Below are 19,846 nucleotides of genomic sequence, written 5' to 3'. Positions count from 1 at the left end.
TGATATATATTGGTTAATATGCCAAACTCAAGGTCCCAGGGTTGAATACAGCCACACCATTATATTCATTGCTGTTATAAGCCGCCCAAAAGTACCTCAACAATAAATCCCGGTCAAAGGTGACAGAGGACAATTCATCTGTCTGAAACTAACCTGGACGCTTCAATATATGTCCTCTGAGAGACACTGATATAGATGCTTTGGTGTGTAAAAACGAAAATGCTCCCAGGACGATTGTGTTGCACTTCCCCGATATGGCCATTTATTTGTTTATTTTCTGGCATAGACTGCTGCTTCATTTTATGTTATTGTTCTTTTGTATGTTGTATATGTATTAGGCTCAATGTCTTTGATGATGAAGTTGTCTTTTTACCTCTGTTTGTTTTGCCCAGATGAAACCCATGCAAGCTCAAGGACACCATCCGGAGTTGTGACCCGTTATGTGTGAGACTGTAAGGTTTTACATTGCGGTGCAGCATGTGTTGACGGTGATCAAATACAGCGATACAACACTGACTCTCTCTGGTGACATCGCAATGCTACACCCGATTTAACGCTGCCTTTATTGAATCACGTTTTACTTCGTTTTATCTGAAGTCACCAAAGTTCAGGCGGTTATATAAAGCCAACGACCTCGCCAGAGGGCCAACGCGAGGTCAACCCCCCTCCTCTCGGCCACTGTATGGTGCTGGCGCTCGTCTGCTTCCATTTTTAGGCACGATGTCACAACTCGTCTCTTTCACTGCAAAATCGCACGCCAAAATAATTCCAGGGTTTTGAACAAGTAATTAACAGTCCAATCTGAATTACAGGTGAGACATTCCATCTTAAAAGTAGCACACACGAGATGAGCTGGAGCTTAAAAATAAAATAAATATAATAAAATTAAATAAATGTCGAGCATAAGTTCAAATGCAAGACAGGCTTCGGTTAATGCTTTTTTTTTTTACTTTTCTGACCTACTAAAATAGGAAACGATCAACAGTATTTTATTTTACTTAAGCACATGTGAAAAATAGGTATTTTTCTGAATATGAAAAAAGTTCCCATAATTGTAATTTTATTCTATTAAATTAGCAGTCCATACCTTGTTATATAAAATAAACGTCCTCAATTACAGCAACAAAGCAAAGACAACAAATGACGGTGTTTTTTTGTTTTGTTTTTTTTTTTTCTAATTTTGATGTATCTTATTTTGGTGTGTGGGAGGAAAGCAGAGTGCATGGAGAAAACGCTACACAAGACCATGGAGACCTAACTCGAACAACGGATCCCGAACCTGCAACCTTTTTAATCTAAGGCAACTGCACAAACCACTCCGCCAACATGCAGTCTGTTTATGAACTTATTCGTTACATATATCGTCACTCCATTTTAGTTTGTATCATCGTTTATTTTAGCACACTGACATACTTCATTTGGATTCATATGGCGTAGGTAATTATTTTCATCCTGTTTTCTCTTTAGGTTGTCTCTGTGAATATACAATGTTCATGGCTTTGAATGTTTACTCTACGCATTTGCCATAGTTAGTATTACATTGCTACATTGTTTTGTTTTTAAAACCGAATTGCTATTTTGTTGATCAAACGATCTTGTCATTAAGTGTGCAAAATATTTCTGAATATTCATACCGATCGATATTTATTCCTAAATCGACGACGTTATGTGAAATAATGAGTCTTTTTAACTGTCAAAAATGAGGTTCTTCGAGACAAACAGGTTTTGTCAATAAAGTTTTGGTAGCTGTATGCAGCACGCATGCGCAGTAGCACGGCACTGCAGCGCTGCAGTGTGCAGGAATGCAACAGGGCAGAGGCCGCACTGTGACCCGTCATGGAGACCGTTGATCCCCGCTCTAAATTCTAACTATGACTCCGGTCAGACGAGCTGTCGAATAGGTGTGAAGCGTAGGTGAGCTGGGAGGCTGCTGGTGGTCATGGCCGCGACGCGCAGCCTGGAGAAACACCGCAAATCCTTGTCGCTGCTCTTCTACCGGGCTGTCCGGGACTTGAAACCCGTCTGGATGCTGGAGGAAATGAGGACGATGGAGACCTTTTACCGGGGAGAGAACTCCAGTCTTCGGACTTACACTCCCTCCGAGGCGCTGCTGTACGCTATTGTCCATGACCACCAAGCGTACGCCCAGTATCTGCTGAGCCAGTACACCGAGGAGGCGCTGGCTGAACCCGGGGAACGCTTCTGCTGCTGCGCCTCCTCTGCCCCGCACCTGTCCATGGCCGTCCGCTACGACAGGCGACACATTCTCGGTCTCATTTTACAAGAGGCCCACCGATTCACCAGCAACCCCCCTTACACTGACCGGGCCGGGTGTTTACAGGAAGGCAGGACCCCGCTACACCTGGCCTGTGAGCTGCAGCGGCCGGAGTCGGTGCTCATGTTGCTGGGCAGCGGAGCGTCGCCGGTCGCTGAGGACGCCAACGGCTTGACCCCCCTGGACGTCCTTCTGGAGAAACTCAGGGACTCGGTCGAGGAGAGCAACGAGGAGAGGAGGCAGTGTTTGGACAACTTGCTCATGTTCATGCCGAGGATTGACTTCAAAATGCAGGCGGCTCTGAGCAACGAACCGGAGCGCTGGGGCAAAGTACTCGGCGATGAGACGTTCAAGTACCTCGCTGGACGGAGGCCGCCATCGCTGTTGCTGGTGGCCATGCGAGCTATCCTCGGCCAGCTGAGCCCCGACAGCTTCCCGGACAACCTCAACAATCTGCCCATCCCATCCTGCCTCAAACCCCCGGGTCTTCCCGTGGGCCAGCGGGGCAGGGCCAGGCTACTGGAGCAGCAGATATGATGCATGGGCGCCTACTTTAGCATGTAGTATTGGAACAACCTGCTGTTGTGAAACTGAACAAACATGATTGTAAAGACAATGAGTCAAGACAACTAACAGCCATAATAGCTTTAGTTCCATGTTAAGAATGCTGTTCAAAATCAGAATTACTGTTTGATCACAAACTTATATCAAATGAATCCTAGAAAGGATTTGCTGTTTTAATGATTCACATGTTTGTTTGAGGAGTTATGTCTTGGTCACTGTGAGTCACTCTTTTGTGTATTTAATCTTATCATAACAGCTGCAGACAAAACGGTTCAGGCAACCTGCCAAAATAGCAGCTTGGTGTCTGCGCCTGACCTCAACAGTGCTGAAATACAAACCAAGACTGAACTGTTCCCTTTGTGTCTGTACTATGATGATCATTTCTTAATGTCATGTGTTCAGTTAAAACTATTTGTTTGGCTTTTATAATTAAATTCTTGGAGGCAGTATTTTGGTTTCATTTGCGGCCCTCAGGATGCAGTTTTGCAGCCCACCACCGGGTGCCCAATTTTAGCCCGGGAGTGGCCCCTACAGGGCCCCTGCTTTTTGTCTAAGTGAGAGAAAACATTGTATGAGGGATGGAGGGGGAGACCCCTGACATACACACTCTCTCCCCCCAGAAATACACAATTTAAATTCAAATATGAATCACAGATTTTACCATCTAACTGTGCAAGTCTCTTCAAGTGAACTTTCCATTTTTTCACTTGACTTTTCTTCAGTTATAATACATAAAATACAGAGTGAGATCTAGTATCTAGATCTAAAATGTCCAGGTAAAATCCAGTGCCACACATGCAGACTGTGATCAAACAATGATAATGAAATATATGAAACCATATATAAGAAAATTAATAGAGGCACAGAAAGAAGAGGTATTCTGGCAAAAAAAATGCACCCTAACATTGTAAATAGTCTCGTTAAAATAAGTAAGTGGGGAATGCAGACAGGAAGTTATAGATGAGGAATAACAGTAGAATTAACGCCCGTGTCATAAGAACCCAGTAGATGGCGCTGCCTCTCTACTAATCTTCTGCAGCGAATTGTATTTAAAAGAACCTTGACCTAAATTTGAGATATTAAAAAGCTAAATGTTATTGAAAGGATCTGATCATGCAACTGTATGAACCATGAGTTGTTTTTTTTATTATATTACAGGACCTAGTTTGAGGTAAAATATTACTATCAAAATTACTACATTCCGGGTCCCATTTTTTCTCATGTCAAACTGAGTTACTTTTGTTGTGTGTGTTTTGTTTTAACAAATATGAATCACACCAAGTTGTTTTATTGACTGTGTGGCTTCTAGACCTCCTGGGGGCCCCGCGTAGCCTTGTCCCCGCCAGTTTTTCACTCAAACACTTATTCAATGGAACACTTTTTCTCTGTCCATCGCGCTAGAGTGACAGCTGCTTATTTTCACTGAGCCTCAATTCTTCTTGAGGGGTGAATTTCAATATCAGAAGCCCCTTACAAGCCATTGCAGCCCCGTAGGAACCCCGACGTTTGGTCAATACAGTGGGAGTGTTCAATAACAACCCCATACCATCTGCAAGTGAACTGCATGAATCTGCCAATATTTATGTATTTCCTATGTCCTAAAACTTCTTGACTGCCTTGTGATGGATTGGTGACATGACCGGTTATTGGATGATACAATCAATGATGATGCTGGCAGAGAATGTTTCATTTCACTGTGAAAGTATGAGCTGCCTTCATGCATGTTGGATATACTACGAAATAATGTGGGTCAACGTGAGATGAACCCTGCCGATAAACATTCCCACGTGAGCTCCAGTGAACGTGCTGGAGTGATGCGATTCTATCTAGTCAAAGCTGCAGCTCAGAATAATTTTGTATGTTTGGGGAAATGATTCTGAGCCAGGTTCGTCCTGGTAGTCCCCCACTTGTTTTTCATCCTTATTTGTTTCTCCATCAGATAAAATTCTTTCCCTCTGATTAACGTCACATCTTTTTTTTTCTGCTTGGTAAGTTCCAGCGCTTTTCACGTGAACCTGCTATTTTCAGGCACCGTGGAAAATACGTGGTCACTCAAGTTAATTCCATTTTCAGCTCAACCAAATGGTCTCACACCTCTGAACTCATTATAAATGTAATTTCAAATTAGATAAAAGTGACCCTATTGTGTTTACCTTTTCTTTTTCCCATCGACTCCCACATGCTCAAACAATCACTGCGTCAAAATAAAATGTTGAAAGTTTGCATTTACCAAATTATGATTACTCATGAGAAATGGTACAAGCAGAATAGAATGTACTGTCTTCCTTTGGTGTGAGGTTGATCCTTTGCAAGTGATTTAGTTGACAGTTTTATATGAAGTTATGTAAAAAATGTGACACTCATGAAAGAAAATATGAGCCTGGCGCATCAAACTGAATAAACAATGAATAGAATGGACAATGAGATGAAGTGTTTCCTCGTGTTTTCTTTCTTTCTGCCCTGCAGGCAGGACAGGTGAATAAATAGTTGCACTGGTAAACACACAAACACAACACATAAGACCTTTACACAATACTGTCACAAACATGAATGATGAATGTAGACACATAAAAACAGCTCGCTTTAGTTTAAATTATTAAACACATCTGCATACACACACTTTGTCTTCTGATGAGGACGAATGTGAAGGTGGATGAGCAGACGGTGACAGCAGGTTGAGGATCACGGAAGCCAGCAGGTAGCCACATACTGGAGCCTGCAGAATCCTTGTTGGAGGAACACCAAGTTGATTCACGGCAACAGGAGCAAGTGATCAGGAGCGGATTAAAACGGAGGATGGGCTTACCAGGAACCGCAGACAGATGGGGTCGGCAGTGTGTGTCAGACGGGTGATGTGCAGATGTAACGTAGGCGTCATTTGTTCGGCTGTCACCCCGATTAAACCGCAGTTTCAGAAGAGGAGGGAAAACACACACCAGTTCTTTGAAATTTGTTGAATAAAAAAATGTCCAAAAGAAAAATAATGTACTTCTTCTTCTTTTTTTAATTTGAAAATGTCAGTTCCTGTCTGCGTGACTGAATCACACGCCACTCTTTAGTGGTCACTACGGTATTTATATCTTTGTTTAAAGAAAGTGTGCCTTTCAACAGGTGTCCCACAAGGGTTTGTAATTGGACCTCCTTGCTTTCTTATACACACTGAGGTCAACTAATGGGTTTGTGTTTTCATGACACACTTTAGAACTTTTTATTTCTCAAGTTCAAACTGATGGTGGCGCTCCACCCGAAACTCCCTCTAGAAAAAAAACCCTAAAATCTGGAAAAAACATTCTTCATGACACTCTTTTATGAATAGGTTTTTTTTTACCATCCGTGTTTAAAGTAAAATAACAGGTGCCTTACTTTCACTGAGGTGTGCCAGTGTCAACATGATGGCTGAGTTTGCTTAATAAACACTTGAGTGACACGTGATAAAAAAAAATATTAACTGGAAGATTCTCAGCAATAAGTTGTCACTTTTTTTTGTTTCCTGGTTCAGTAAAGAAATGCATTGATGTTTCTCAGTCCTGCTGGGAAACTACCGAGAAGCTCAGTCAGGCATGATGCAATAACAAAGATCGTAATTCCGCTTTAAAACTGGTTTCTAGCACCTCCCAAATCATGTGTGAGAGGTTAAAATCGCTGCACAACATGCCATGAATGTTTACAGCTCTGACCTGCCAGGATGAGCCGCTGCAGTCTTGTGAGGTTTCTGCTGCCGGCCGTGCTGATGCTCGGCAGCGTACCTCCTCCTGTGAGCGGCTGCGACAGAATATGTGGGGCTCAGGCTCCTGGAGATATAATCATCGGAGTACTGCTATCCTTCAATCGTAAAGTGGCGGCACTTTATGAGCGAACTGCACCTGAAAGCTTCAAGTGTTCAGAGTGAGTCAATCGAGAAGCCGGTGAATCCAGGCGTAATTTCTAACCAGATTTTTTTATTTTTCAGCTTTGACATGATTTCTTTTTTGCACTCCCTGTCAATCATCCATGAGATCGAGAAGGTAAATGCGGCGGGATTCATTCCAGGTCTGAAGCTTGGATACATGGTGTGTGACACCTGTTCATATGCCAGCAAAGCACTGGAGAATGTGGAGCATATGTTGACAGTGAACATGTCCAAGACGGAGAACTGCGGCCACAAAGATTTCAGGCCAGCGGTCAAGGCTATTTTAGGAGCCCGGTACTCCGAAGTCACCATCGCAGTGGCACGACTGCTGAGCATCTATCAGCTCCCCCTCGTAAGTAACGTTTCAGTCACTATGTTTTGTTCCGTCTCTTAATATGAACTCATCTCATGTATCCTCTCAGGTGAGTGCCTCATCCTCATCTCCAGATCTGAGTGATAAGACGCGCTTTACGTCCGCTCTCCGCACTGTTCCCAGTGATGTCCACCAGACCAAGGCTGTGGCCAAGATCATGGACTACTATCACTGGAACTGGGTGGGGGTGGTGTATGGGGACGATGACTATGGCAAAGCAGCTTTCCAGAGCTTCCAAAAGAATGCAGAAAAGAACAACGTGTGCCTGGCCTTCCAGGAGGTCGTGCCTCATTATCTCGGGCACCAGAACAGCAACCGTCGCATCCAAGAGGTTGCCGAACAGATCCGCGCTTCAGCGGCCCGGGTGGTCCTGCTCATCCTGAAGGAGGAGCTGGTTGAGCTTCTTTTTAAAGAAATGATTCGCACCAATACATCGAGGGTTTGGATTGCGAGCGACGCCTGGTCCAGAAACAGAGCAGTAGCCCACATGGAAGACATTAACTTGGTCGGGGACATCCTGGGATTCTCCTTCGTGGCTCACCAAAGCGACTCTCTTGATGAATACCTGCAGAACCTGACAGTAGCGCCGGGCGGCTACAATAACTTCATCGAACAATATAAAAACTTCAGGTTCAATTGCTCCTCTGAATGTTTCTCCAGCGCTCGACCATCCTACTGTCCAACCATTCTTCAGCAAGAGGAGTCCAGATACGCTTGCAGCACTGATGACCCCCAGGGCCAAAATGATGACTACCTAGTGAAGTACATGGACTCCAGTAACGTCTTCTCTGATAGGATTGCAGTGTGGGCGATCGCTCATGCTATCAGAAATCTGCTTAAATGCAACGCATCTGGATGCAGTGGAGAAATTAACTTTCCGCCGTGGAAGGTAAGAACTAGAAGCTTCAACCAATACCAGCAATATCTAGCATTTGGGATGGTCTGATAATGCTTCATGAAACAGCTCAGTCGTTTTCAGAGCCCACGAGATAGCTCTATCTTCTCTAAAATCTTTGGATTTGAACAACCATGTTTATGAAATCTTACATTCTTTTTAAACTGAGAGCGCCCTCTACTGAGCTCTGAATATGACAACACTGTTTCATGAAGCCTCATTGGCACATCACTGCCTAGCGTGACAAAGGAAAACTTCCTGCAACAAGTGGAACTTGGGAATAGGTGATATTTTATGTCTTTAGAGTCAGACTGTGTCTCAAACTCAGATGACCAAGGGTTCACCAGAGGCAAAGTCTTGGTGAGGCAGGTCCATAGAAGGCCCTGATATACAGTATGAATAGCTGAATGCATTGGTCCACTGGCTTTCCGCCAACTTCATAATCAATATATCAGTAGGTACAGCTGTGTTTGCGGAATAAACTCATTTATTGTTTTCTAGCAAACTCACATTGAACAAAAAGGGAGTGCCCAGTTATGGCTTCATGCTATAGTTGGACACCAACTGGCGGGCCACGGAACTGCATTCAGAGCCACAAGTTGACCACGGGCTGTTAGTTTAAGACCCCTGATCCTGGTGTTTGGATGTGGTGATCACCTGACAGCTCCAGAAATACTCTTGTTGTAGAGTTGTTGTAGAGTTATGTCTTGAATTATGTCTTTTAATAGGCAAACTAGGAATATTCACCGGAAGTATGTTCCTGTCCTTGCAGCTCCTACAAGAACTTAAGAAAGTTGAGTTCCAGTTCGAAGGAGAGGACTGCTTTTTTGACGAAAATGGGGATTTCGTCAATGGCTATGATCTGTTAAGGTGGGAAACGGAAGGGACCCATCGGAAATTTACCAGAACTGGACGATACCACGTTCTGGATGGGAAAATTGAGATGGTTAAGTCGGGCGTCACCTGGATTACCACTGGTCAAAGTGCGGTAAGTCATTACATGAGCATTGGCATTTTTTCAAGTTAGTGACAGGCGGAAAAGGCTTCATGAAACAGTTTGCTCATTCTCAGAGCCCACTAGATGGCGCAATCTCCTCTAAAATCTGTGGATTTGATCAGCCATTTCAGTGAAACCTCACATCATTTTTAAACCAAGAGCATCCTCGACCGAGCCTTGAAAATGAGGGCACTGTTTCATGAAGCCTCATCGGCACATCACTAGTTCTAGTTATTTAAAGCAGTGCATTTGCTTCATTTTTGTTCTTCAATTTTCATTCTCTCTTTCCGTCATTTAGACACCTCAATCCAAATGTTCAGAAAGCTGCCCGCAGGGTTCCTTCAAGAAGATTCTAAATGTATCCTGCTGTTACAGCTGCACTTTATGTCTCGAGGGGACCTACTCAGACGAGACTGGTATTCAATTTTTTTTTATTCTTGAATCCTACTTTTGCAAAGATTCTTTGATAAAACAGTCTCTCTGTGCTCTTCCAGACCTTGCCGACTGCAAGCCATGCCCAAATGGAACTTGGTCCTTGAAAGGTTGGAGTCAGTGTGAGCGAAGAAGAGAGTCTTTCCTACAGTGGCGCAAACCATACCCCATTGCAATGGTGTCGGCTGCAGTTTTTGGCATCTTGTTGTTGGTTTACACGCTTGCAGTGTTTTTAGTGCACAGAGATTCCGCTCCAATGAGAAAGGCCGAAGTGAGACTCTCCTGCGTCATGATGGCAGGTCTGGCAGTGAGCTTTGGAAGTGTCATCTGCTTCATGGGCAGACCCAGCTTATACCTCTGCCAGGCCCGTCAGGTCATGTACGCCATGGGCTTCACCCTCTGTGTGTCGTGTATCCTCATAAAAGCCTATCGTACCTTCCTAGCTTTCCTTCCATTTGGGCGGCTCACAAGCAGAAGGCTATATAAGATCTACAAACCTCCTATTATCATCAGTGTAACAGTGGCTCTGCAGGCCATCATTTGCTTACTATGGTTGATCTTTGATTCACCTGACATCGACGATACCCCACCATCACCCCAAAGCATGAAGAAAGTCATCCAGTGTAAAGAAGGAAACACCTTTTTTGGGTTTGGAATAATGCTAAGTTATATTGCCCTACTAGCTTTATTTGGGTTCCTTTTAGCTTTTAAGGGGAGAAAGGTCCCTCAGGAATTCAGCGAGACAGGCTACATCATCTTCAGCATGCTGATGTACCTATTCGTCTGGGTGTGTTTCATCCCCATCTACATCACTAACAACGAAGAGCGCACTCCGGTTCAGGCTTCTGCCATTCTGGTATCCACTTACGGAATCATCTTCTGCCACTTCCTACCCAAGTGCTATGAAGTATTCTGGGGGTCACCCACCGACACAATGACGAGGATTCTTAGAAGATGGCGAAACAACGGCGATTCATCGTCTTCTGAGAGAGCGACACACGCCGACTTGAATGCATCCACACAAAGCATGGCGCCTAACACAGTGGTGACGATTTCAGAGCAGTCGAGCAATTCCAGCCTTGCTGACTCAGGGATTATGCCGTCCATATATGACGAGAGGAAGGACAGTTTTCAAGGGTTTAGCAGGTCAGGAACACAGCTCACAAAGAGGCAGAGAAGTAGGTCTTTCTAGGGTTTTGTCACCAGTTTTTAAAATTCCAATGTGTTTTTATATGAATGTATAAAGTGTGTACATATTTAAGCATTACTTAAATAAACATTTTCTGTTACATCTTGTACAATTTGAAAAAAAATAAACTCTATCACTGCATTCACCTTTATTTTGTTTGTTTATTGTGATTTTAATGAGTGAAATCGATCGAGGTTGTGCGATGAATAGATGTTGTATTGATGGTCTGTGTAGTATCCATTCGTTTTTGGAAAGTGGAAAGTCCATTTAGATCGTGTGTTTATTATTCTGCACCAAAATAAAAGCCTTCAATTTGATTCCAGGTCAGGTCATACTTGTAAAAATAAAATTCTAAAGCATCTCTGGAATACATGACCTGAATGATTGACGACACCACAGGTTTGGAAAGTGCCCCAACACTTTCACTTATGACCAAGAGCTGCGCTGGAAGCCTGATTTGAGTCCACTGTCCCATGACACAGATTCATTAAAGGTATTTACTGCTCCCATATCTTCGTATGAGGAGGAGTACAGACTGAAAAGGCAGCAGAGGTTTTTGTGGACAAACGCAGATGTCAGATGCTTGGGAGAACAGCGGGTGCACTTCAAAATTGGGGCGCATGAAGTGGCAGACTGAGCCTCAGTTGTCAGTCATCTGTCTGAAAATGTTTGCTTCTGCTATCTCTGCAGCTAAAGATTGTTTTGGGACCTAACAACACAAGTTTAGTATCTCAAAGAAATGTTTCTGATCTCAAACGTGATGCCAATGAGAACTTCATATAGATAGAGATTACTCCCATGCCAGTATTGATGTGGCAAACCTGCGTGAGACGCATGCATCCCTGGTCCCACGCTGAAATGAAGGCAACTCCTCCCAATGGTCCCAGTATAACCCAGTAACCCAGTATAACCTTGTATAACTACCAATAAGTGCTTTGTCTGAGCTGGCTTGTCTCTCTGAGCATCTGTCCAGAAGTCTAATAAAACAAAACTTCAGTTTGAATATCAAACTGCAGCCAAGGGCGTGTTGACTTGTCAACATTCTTCAGCTCAAACATGGAGGTTGCTATGAATGATGTGTGATGGGAAAGGTTACTTTTTCCCGTAACACATTCCCAGGTGTCGTTGGTGTTGTTGCCCACGTGATCATACACTAGATACCCTGCCGGAGGACAATGGAGTGACCCAATGGGGAGCTTTTCAGAACTCCCTCTAATATCTAGCAGAATTTGGGGTAATCTCCATGGCATCACTGCCTTGACTTTAACCCAAAGGTGTGGAGAAGCAACCCTTTCATATTCGATTGAGAAACACAGCAAAACAGGCTGGTAGTTGGGGGGTACCAGCAAGCACCAGTTCACAGCGTACAGCCTCACACATCACTCAGGCACGCTAACCAGGAGCAGTGTGACACAGCTCTATTGAAAAGGGATATAGAATTCAAAACCTTATACAAAGTAAGATTAAACAAGCACGATCACCAAGAACTTATAGGATCGCAAGCTAATGTTTATCCGTCTGTGGGAGTTTCACACTCTATATCAGCAAGAGATATATCAACGTTCATCGACCCGGCTTGCAAAAACATGGTTTATCTGGACAAGAATCACATTGACATAGTGCCCTAGGTGCTTACTGCATGTGACTCAGTCGAAAGAGGAAACGCTTCTGATGATGTGCTTGAAAATTATTGCAACTATGCACTAGACACACCTGCATCTTGAGTCAAAGCAGCCTCAAGACTATTCTTGCTTCCTTTATCAAGCATGACGAGACACAAAAAAACACCTCTTGCCCTTATTCATTATTATAAATTCCATAGATGTTTTTTGTAGTTTGTTTTTTTTATTTAGTTTTTTTAGGTCATTTAAGTTTTTGTCCTAGCAGCTCATCTAACATCTAGTGCCTATGATCACCAATTTAAATATTATATATTAGGTTTTTCCAACATATTTGCTAAGCATATATTCTTCATTCAGCAGAAATGCTTTTCTTATTTTGTTCTTGCTGTTTTTGTACTTGTGTTTAAGGTTGGAAAGCCTTTAACTTTCACACAGTTGTGTGAACACTGAACCTCATTTAGCAAACTATATTGAGAGTAGTTTCTGAGGAAATTATATGTTGCGTCGTATACATTAGTTGCAAATATTTCCCGCTGTCGTAGCCCAAATCACACGACCTGGTCCTCAGCAGGCGTGGTGTCCTCCTGTGTGCTCCTGAGCGGGAAGTGTATTTTTTTCTGTGTCCTTACAATCATTTTTCAATATGTACTTTTCAATATGTATCTCCAAAACTACATTTTTCATATTGCTCAATTTGCATGTAAACTTCATCAACTGAAGGGAGGAAACGGCTAAAAGCACCACCTGATAAACTTGGCTCTGATTAACCTGATGAGCTTAAAGTATTACTTCTAAATACATGCGTGAGCGCGTGTGTGTTACTTGATGCACTTAGCATCACCATCTGTTGAAGCAGCGAGAATGGAACCTGGAGTTGGTTGTCATGCTGAAGGATACAGCTCTGCTTGCTGTGAGCTTCATCTGTCTTTTGAGGAGTCTCCTTTGTGACCACAGATGTACATGAAAGCGGACCCTTAAGAGATACCTTCTCTTGGAATATTTGGAACCAACCACCAAGTAAGGCGTGTTGTTCAGTAGTTGCTTTTAATTTTTGGGGCGACTTAGATGCAGCAATGGGGTGCTCTCCCTCAAAAGGAAAACTTTTTTCAAAACCAGAAAACACTAGAGACCACAATCTGCCCGTGGTGCAGGACTCGCCTGAAAATGTTACAAAGCCGGAGACCAAGGAGGAAAACAGACGCCCAGATATAATACAAGAAACATCGAGTCAAAGGACCAAGGATGAGGAGTCAGGCAAACCGACAGAAGAACTGACTCCAGGAGAAGGTGAAAAGGAGCTTTTAAGGAATGACAAGGCCACAAAGATAGAAAAAAGAAAAAAGAATAAACATAAGCGAAGATGCAGCAACAGGCACAGGAAGTCTTCCTTGATTCAGCCAAAGTTTGAGTTTCCACCGCAGATGGTTAGAGCTCACCAGGCAGCATATAGCTACCTGAACCCAAATATCTCCAAATATGAGACACTGTTGGGTTTGCTGGATCAAGCAGCCCAAACCCAACTGAGCCTCCAGCCCATGATGTCTGCTCTGGTGATGCGTTTTGAGGAGATTAACCAGGCTCTGGAGGAGATGGCCGAGGAAGGGGAGCTGATGCTGAGGGAACATGGGGAATACATGGCTTTTCCTTCTGGGATGTTGCGCTCAGCTATTCTGCCGGCTAAATCAAAAACAGGGCAAATGTATCATATCGATCCTCCGCCAGATCTGTTGCAGCAACTCCTTCAGCACTCAACTGAGAAAATGCGACTGGTTGGGGGTTCAGCTCGGGCACTCGGGGACACTACCCTTCAAGAGGCGACAGATTACTACGCTTCACTTTCGAGAGTACTGGATGAGAAGCTGCAGACAAAGCAGGCTGTCGAGCGAAGGTTGACCCTGGTGCTAGCACGGGTTGAGGTGGCCGCTATGAGTAAGTCGAACCCGGAGGACACCGCTCTGCACAGTGAGGACAGTGGCATCGGAGGGGAGAATGAAAGTTTGACTGGTTCTGAAAGGCGCCACAGGGGGAGTGCTGGTTCTGGAAGCAGTGGCTCAGGGGTCCACCTTCGAAGTCCTTTAGGGAGTCCCCCGAACAATTCATCGAATCTCGTCGAGGATGACGAGGAGGAAGAAGATGAGGAGGAGGAGGAGGAGGATGAGGATGAGAATGGACTTCAAAGGAAACGATCAAATTCTTCGCCACCAGATCCATGCCACGCTATTATGTACATGCGTGCAAAGTACATCCAGCAGATGAAACCCACGCTTAAGCGTCCGATGACGGCATCGACTCCAACCAAACCTGAGCTGCTCTCATCGAGCAGATGTGCGAACATAGCAACAGAGCTGCAGAGAAGCCAGAGGGAACTGGATCAGCGGATCAAGCTGATGGCTGATATGAAGGAGCTAGCCGGACCTCACTATGACACTTACAGGTCCGGACTAAGACGAAATTCACTCTGTGGTTTAGGAGCTGCTCCAAAACTCTTACCCAGGAATGGTTCATCGGGTACAGCACCGATCTTAGCACCACTGCCACCAAGGCGCCAGTCTGTGAGAAGGCTGATCAACACATTCAGTCAGGGGGTAGATGGTAGACCAGGACAGAGCCTTGCCAATGTACCACATCACATAAGAGGACAGAGGAAAGTGCCTCTGAATACAGATGGGAACAATGGAAACAACAATAACAACAGCTGGCCTGACAGCAAGGATGATGTGGATGTTGACAACCTTCCCCCACCTCCTCCAGAGGTGCTTATGGATGACTCATTTCAGAGTATGGCGGGAATACAAGGTAACGGTGAGGGTCCTGTGGACGATTCAGTCCTTCTTACAGTAACAAACCAAAAGCCAATTGCTTCTCAGCGTTTAAGAGCCGGCATTCAAAATGTTGAGCTTCTTCCAAATAGAGCCAATGTGGGGCCAAGATGCCAGCCAACATCACTGACGCAGAATGCAGAAGATGACCTTCATCTTGCTCAAGGTCGTAAAATCATACACCAGAAAAACGAGTCAATAAACAATGGAAACATTGTAGATGTCAGTCGAGTGAGCCCTGGACTTACTCACGAGGGAGTCATGGCTCCATCCCTGCCGGTAACAGCTCCACCGGTCTCACGCATGAGACTCCCTCCATCGTGTCCAGCTGTTCGCCACAGATATCCAAGCCCTCCTGTTTTCAGACCTCCTTCCCGACCAGGTTCTCCAAAGACACGTGCAGATAGGAATGAAGAAATCTTTCCCTCTGTGTCATTCAAAGACGCACGATCAGTCTTCTGTCAGCGTGAGTCTCAGAACCCCTCAGGAGGATTGGGGGCTCCCACGTCATATGGAGAAACTTCCAGAGGCCGGATGCTTTCAAGAAGGACGGACAGCAGCGTTCGTCGCACCCAGTCTGCGCAACCGGCAAGCTCAACATCCAGAAAACAACATCCATGACAAGATCCAATAAATGTAAGTAGAAATCTGCTTGAGTGATGGTATACACCAGGGTCAATCCATTTTAAACTCCTAAGTAGTGATGCGCTTATGAAGCTTCATGAAACAGTGTCCTCGTTTTCAGACCTCAGCAGGGGGCACTCTTGGATGATGATGTTTGATGTTTCATTGACACGGTTGTTCGAATCCAAAGATTTTAGCAGATATAGCGTCCTGCAGGGGGCTCTAAAAATGGAGAAACTGTTTCATGAAGCCTCATCAGCCCATCACTACTCCAAAGTAAATCAGAGGTTAACAGTTGACTTTGAAACAATGGAGGGTTTTGACTTTTTTTGCACAGTGGTTTGTCGGCAACTGTCTATCTCAATGAGACTTTAGAGGCAAAGACTGTGCTAAAGAAACACATTGCATGTTGCTAACATCAGGCCTAAAACTGCTTAAAATAATTTAACATACTACTGTCGGGTACCAGACCACCACAATGAGATGAATCCAGTTTTAACAATAATGAGGTAGTTTAGTGGTGAGCCAAGTCCTCCTTCATTGTACATCAATGCTTTAAATAAGCTAACATAATAAACTTTGGTTTTGAGATCCAAACCCAAGACCATCTGCCTTTAAAGCTTTGAACAGCTGGGTACAGTTTTTTTTACTTCTGCAGTCAATTCAACAGACAATAAAGCTACTACTCCTTATATTGAAAACATTAAAAACGCTTCTTGTTTGCTTATATTGAAGGCATCAAGCATGTCCATCTGCATTCCTGGCAGACACAGTCAAAACCTAACGCTACATAGCAAGTTTGTCCACCTACATGGCCTATTTTACATGCCCCAATTTGTTTGCTAGAAAACATCTTGTGGCGTTCATGTTCCCATGCTTTCATTTCATCACATATTCTCCTAGTTGGAAATCCAAATCATCTTATTGCTACCTGGTCTCACTATGGTGCAGGTTTGTTTTGAAGGTACATGCCTTCAGACTCTTGCTTCACTTGTATCTGAAGACACTATTTTTCCTTACAATCATAGTACTCGATATAATGCATAATGCAGTGATGACCTATATGAGGTCAACGCTAAGCTGTAGTGGCCCTTTATTCTCATTGAGATGAATTGGGTTTCTAAAATCTAGTTCCGAAAAACAGTCAAAACAAGGCTAAAGCATCAACCTTATGCCTCATAACTTTGTGGGAAGAATCTATTATATCTTATGATTTGTTCATGTTGCCCTTATATCAGCGTTACAGTGCATAGTACATTAAAAAAAACACCACCACATTCCAAATTCTCTTCTCAGGATTACAACAGCAGTCCTAGACTTTCTTTATTTATAGTTCTACAGCACGTTTCACGTAGTAGCTTACAATCCTTTCGGTATATTTTGTCAAAATTCCCACTATTGTGTTCTTCCCCTTCTGAGAGAGATTACACTTTGTTTGTAGATGTGTGTGTGTGTTTTATTTCTGTCCCAGAACATCACTGAAGTACTTATCGGTCTACTAGATCTCATCAGTGCAGTCAACAGTAGTGACTTGAAAAAACAGTTTCATTTGTCTGTCTTCGACTTATGAATGCAGTCCCACGAAAGATCAGATATGATTATTCACAAATGAGTACGGAGCATCTCCTGAGCTAAAAAAAAAAAAAGAAACAAAAAGAATGAATAGAATGCAGCTTATTCGTTTTAAAACCTTGCAGGTATCCTGGTGTAATGGGTGAAGTCTCGCTCTTAAAAAAATCCCAGAGATTCTCAGTCTGCTGTCAGCCCTCTGTCAACATCTGAAAAACAGATGTTGTTCTCATTGTTCTCTGACGTGTCCTCGCACCTGCGCAGGTCTCTTCACAAGGAGGTAAAGAGTGAGGCGGAAAAGCTAATGCTGAGATCCCCACTTGGCCAAAGCCCCCTTCCTAACCAGGGTGTTTACCTGTCTGGTTTGATGTTCTCGTGACATGCAGTATGGGTAGCCACCCCATGCCTTATGCCTTACTCCAACAATTCTTTCATTTCAGTCGCAAAAGTGCGAGCAAAGAATCTGCGGATCACTTGGGTAGTGACTAGTGCTTCTGTTTCAGATGTAAAGATTGCTCTTAAAAATTCAATGACAACATAAATAAACTGGCTGAAGCTCATGCGTCAAGTGGTTCTTCCAAAACATATAAAGACTTTTATTCCATGATGCTAAAAACATACATTTAAGGAAGTGTATTGCTTGGAATAGCTTGGAATTTTTCACTCTAATACAACAATGTTAGCAATGGAAGCAACATGCAAATGAAGAAGACGAAGACAGCATTTGCGTTTAAATGACGAGATAAAGGAAGACATGAAAGTGTCACACAGGAGGATGATCAAGATAAGTTAAGGTGGAGTAGGAGTTGACTTGCTGAAGGGAAATGCCAAAAGAAGAAGAATCCTCTTCGACAGACAAAACGTGATCAACCAAAAATGTTTTGTGTTCCGCTAAATAGCTGCATTACAACTAAGAAATGGTGAACTTCAATGCATAAGGAAGGCGAACACTTTCAGAATTTGATCTCCAAGTTTGCAAACAAGAAGACAAACAAGAAGAACAACCTGTTTTACAGGCCAGGTCAAGAGATCAATTTCCAAGATTTGGAGGTTAATCCCACCCAGATGCTAGCAGTGTGTCAACCTTTCATTTTGATTTTGTGTTTTTTTGCCACTCGGTTTAACCATCTGACGCTACATGAGATTGACCTCTCGTTGTTTGCAGCTCACCCCAAGTCCTCACGTAACTCATAAAACCTCATCCTAATTGGATTAGCCTTCTTTCACCATACTCCACCCACTGCCTTTAATCCATGTGTTAAAGCCTCTTCCCTTCTCTCTCGCTCGCCTATAGGCACAGCAGAAACACAAGGTGTCTCCTGGTTGGATACAAGGGCCGCCGCAGTGAACATGCTGGGATGGATCACAGGAGGAGTGGCGATGTGGGTTGAAGAAGATAATCCAAAACTTTCTCGCCTCTCTAATCCCTTCAAACTGGCTTTGTTTTGACTTTTTTTTCACGGTGCACTGTCCATTTTTAACTCGCCATAGTGGCAGTCCATAATGGAAGACATGATGACATCACCCATGCTCATGTTGCCTCTGCCCTTAATCTTTCATCAAAATATATTTGTGTCACTTGTTTCCTAACTGTATTTCAGCCTCTGACAAATATCTGCTTTGCATTGTGTTTGTGATACACTGGCTGGTGTACGCCAGAGGGCGTGGGATTGTGTTAGCACTCCTAGTGGTTTTGTCGGGCGAATTGAAGTGATAAAAGTTCTCTCACCTAACAGAAGGCAGAAAGAGTCTTTTGATCTGATGGTCGAATCCCTCACATCTGGAATGAGTAGTTTATAGTGTTTTGTTATTGCTGTGACACTGATTCAATGCATACACACAATGGTTAGCAAAGACATTTTTATTAGGTTCTGTCACAGGGATCATTCCAGAATTCCAGCAGTGAAACCATTTAAAATAGATTTAAATAAAGTGACCTACGTTGACCTGGAGAGCAGTTCAGTTCTGTCTCGCAGCAGCCTCTACCTCTTATGAACTTAATGAAGCAACTACAAAGTGACTTATACATGAAAGCATCTTCGAAACAATAAAGTGACAGACTTTACGTCTGTATACAAGTGATCTCAAATTCAGGAGGGGTCCTGAAACATTGAGGGAGTACAGTGAAAAGTAGAACATTAAATCAAAGTAACATATACCGCTCACTGAATTAGTCACTGTTTACTGCTGCGTGTTATACATCTTTATGATCTAGGAAATAACATCTTCAAGGTTGGACCTATGAATCACTCTAAAATGTTTTTGCATTTGCTCATTTTCGACACCTAGTCGGTCATGTTTTTTCTACAATTACTGTGTTTCAAATAAAGTGTCAATGCAATCAAACCCAATCGTTGTCATTATTCTACTGCATTCATTTACTCTTTGTGTATAGAATATAATGGTGGAAAAAGGTTTCTGAGTCCTAATGGCAGGAATGCAAAATATGAATTCGAAAACAAGTGTTTGTGTTTGTACAATGCAACCACAACTTTAGAAACTTTTGATAGAGAAGGTATGACATCATCGGCGGTTTCATCGGTGTCGAGCGCCCTCATGCGGTAGAAACATTTATTGCATATATCTCTTAATGGGACA

At 43.4% G+C, this 19,846-nt stretch overlaps 3 protein-coding genes across 5 annotated transcripts; all 3 read left to right on the top strand.

Annotated features, from left to right (window-relative positions):
• Positions 1-660: 660 nt before the first annotated feature.
• On the top strand, positions 661-4,112 carry zgc:112001 (uncharacterized protein LOC550384 homolog). Of its 3 annotated transcripts, none has more exons than XM_053887838.1 (2): positions 661-812; positions 1,218-4,112. In XM_053887838.1, exon 2 carries the CDS (start codon positions 1,940-1,942, stop codon positions 2,810-2,812), a length of 873 nt encoding a protein of 290 aa, XP_053743813.1. In that variant the 5' UTR covers positions 661-812; positions 1,218-1,939; the 3' UTR covers positions 2,813-4,112. The 3 variants fall into 3 exon arrangements, with proteins under 3 accessions (XP_053743813.1, XP_053743812.1, XP_053743814.1); XM_053887837.1 differs by having other exon boundaries at positions 1,215-4,112; XM_053887839.1 differs by having other exon boundaries at positions 1,210-4,112.
• A 2,382-nt stretch (positions 4,113-6,494) lies between these two features.
• On the top strand, positions 6,495-10,965 carry LOC128772043 (G-protein coupled receptor family C group 6 member A). The gene is made up of 6 exons (XM_053888050.1): positions 6,495-6,724; positions 6,789-7,080; positions 7,151-7,990; positions 8,769-8,984; positions 9,292-9,409; positions 9,488-10,965. The coding sequence occupies exons 1-6, from the start codon at positions 6,525-6,527 to the stop codon at positions 10,615-10,617; spliced, it is 2,796 nt and encodes a 931-aa protein (XP_053744025.1). The 5' UTR covers positions 6,495-6,524; the 3' UTR covers positions 10,618-10,965.
• Positions 10,966-13,072: 2,107 nt separating this feature from the next.
• Positions 13,073-19,589, top strand: pcare2 (photoreceptor cilium actin regulator 2). Its single transcript, XM_053844199.1, has 2 exons — positions 13,073-15,691; positions 18,543-19,589. The coding sequence occupies exon 1, from the start codon at positions 13,310-13,312 to the stop codon at positions 15,674-15,676; it is 2,367 nt and encodes a 788-aa protein (XP_053700174.1). The 5' UTR covers positions 13,073-13,309; the 3' UTR covers positions 15,677-15,691; positions 18,543-19,589.
• The last annotated feature ends 257 nt before the right edge of the window (positions 19,590-19,846 follow it).

Source organism: Synchiropus splendidus, chromosome 15 (genome assembly GCF_027744825.2).
Source record: "Synchiropus splendidus isolate RoL2022-P1 chromosome 15, RoL_Sspl_1.0, whole genome shotgun sequence".
Lineage (NCBI taxonomy): Eukaryota > Metazoa > Chordata > Actinopteri > Syngnathiformes > Callionymidae > Synchiropus > Synchiropus splendidus.
This window is presented reverse-complemented; position numbering and strand designations above follow the sequence as displayed.

Coding starts and splice junctions, on each gene's coding strand:
- zgc:112001 (XM_053887838.1), top strand. CDS start 1,940: ATGGCCGCGACGCGCAGCCTGGAGAAACACCGCAAATCCTTGTCGCTG.
- LOC128772043 (XM_053888050.1), top strand. CDS start 6,525: ATGAGCCGCTGCAGTCTTGTGAGGTTTCTGCTGCCGGCCGTGCTGATG. Junction 7,991..8,768: donor TTAACTTTCCGCCGTGGAAG/GTAAGAACTAGA, acceptor CTGTCCTTGCAG/CTCCTACAAGAACTTAAGAA. Junction 8,985..9,291: donor TTACCACTGGTCAAAGTGCG/GTAAGTCATTAC, acceptor TCCGTCATTTAG/ACACCTCAATCCAAATGTTC.
- pcare2 (XM_053844199.1), top strand. CDS start 13,310: ATGGGGTGCTCTCCCTCAAAAGGAAAACTTTTTTCAAAACCAGAAAAC.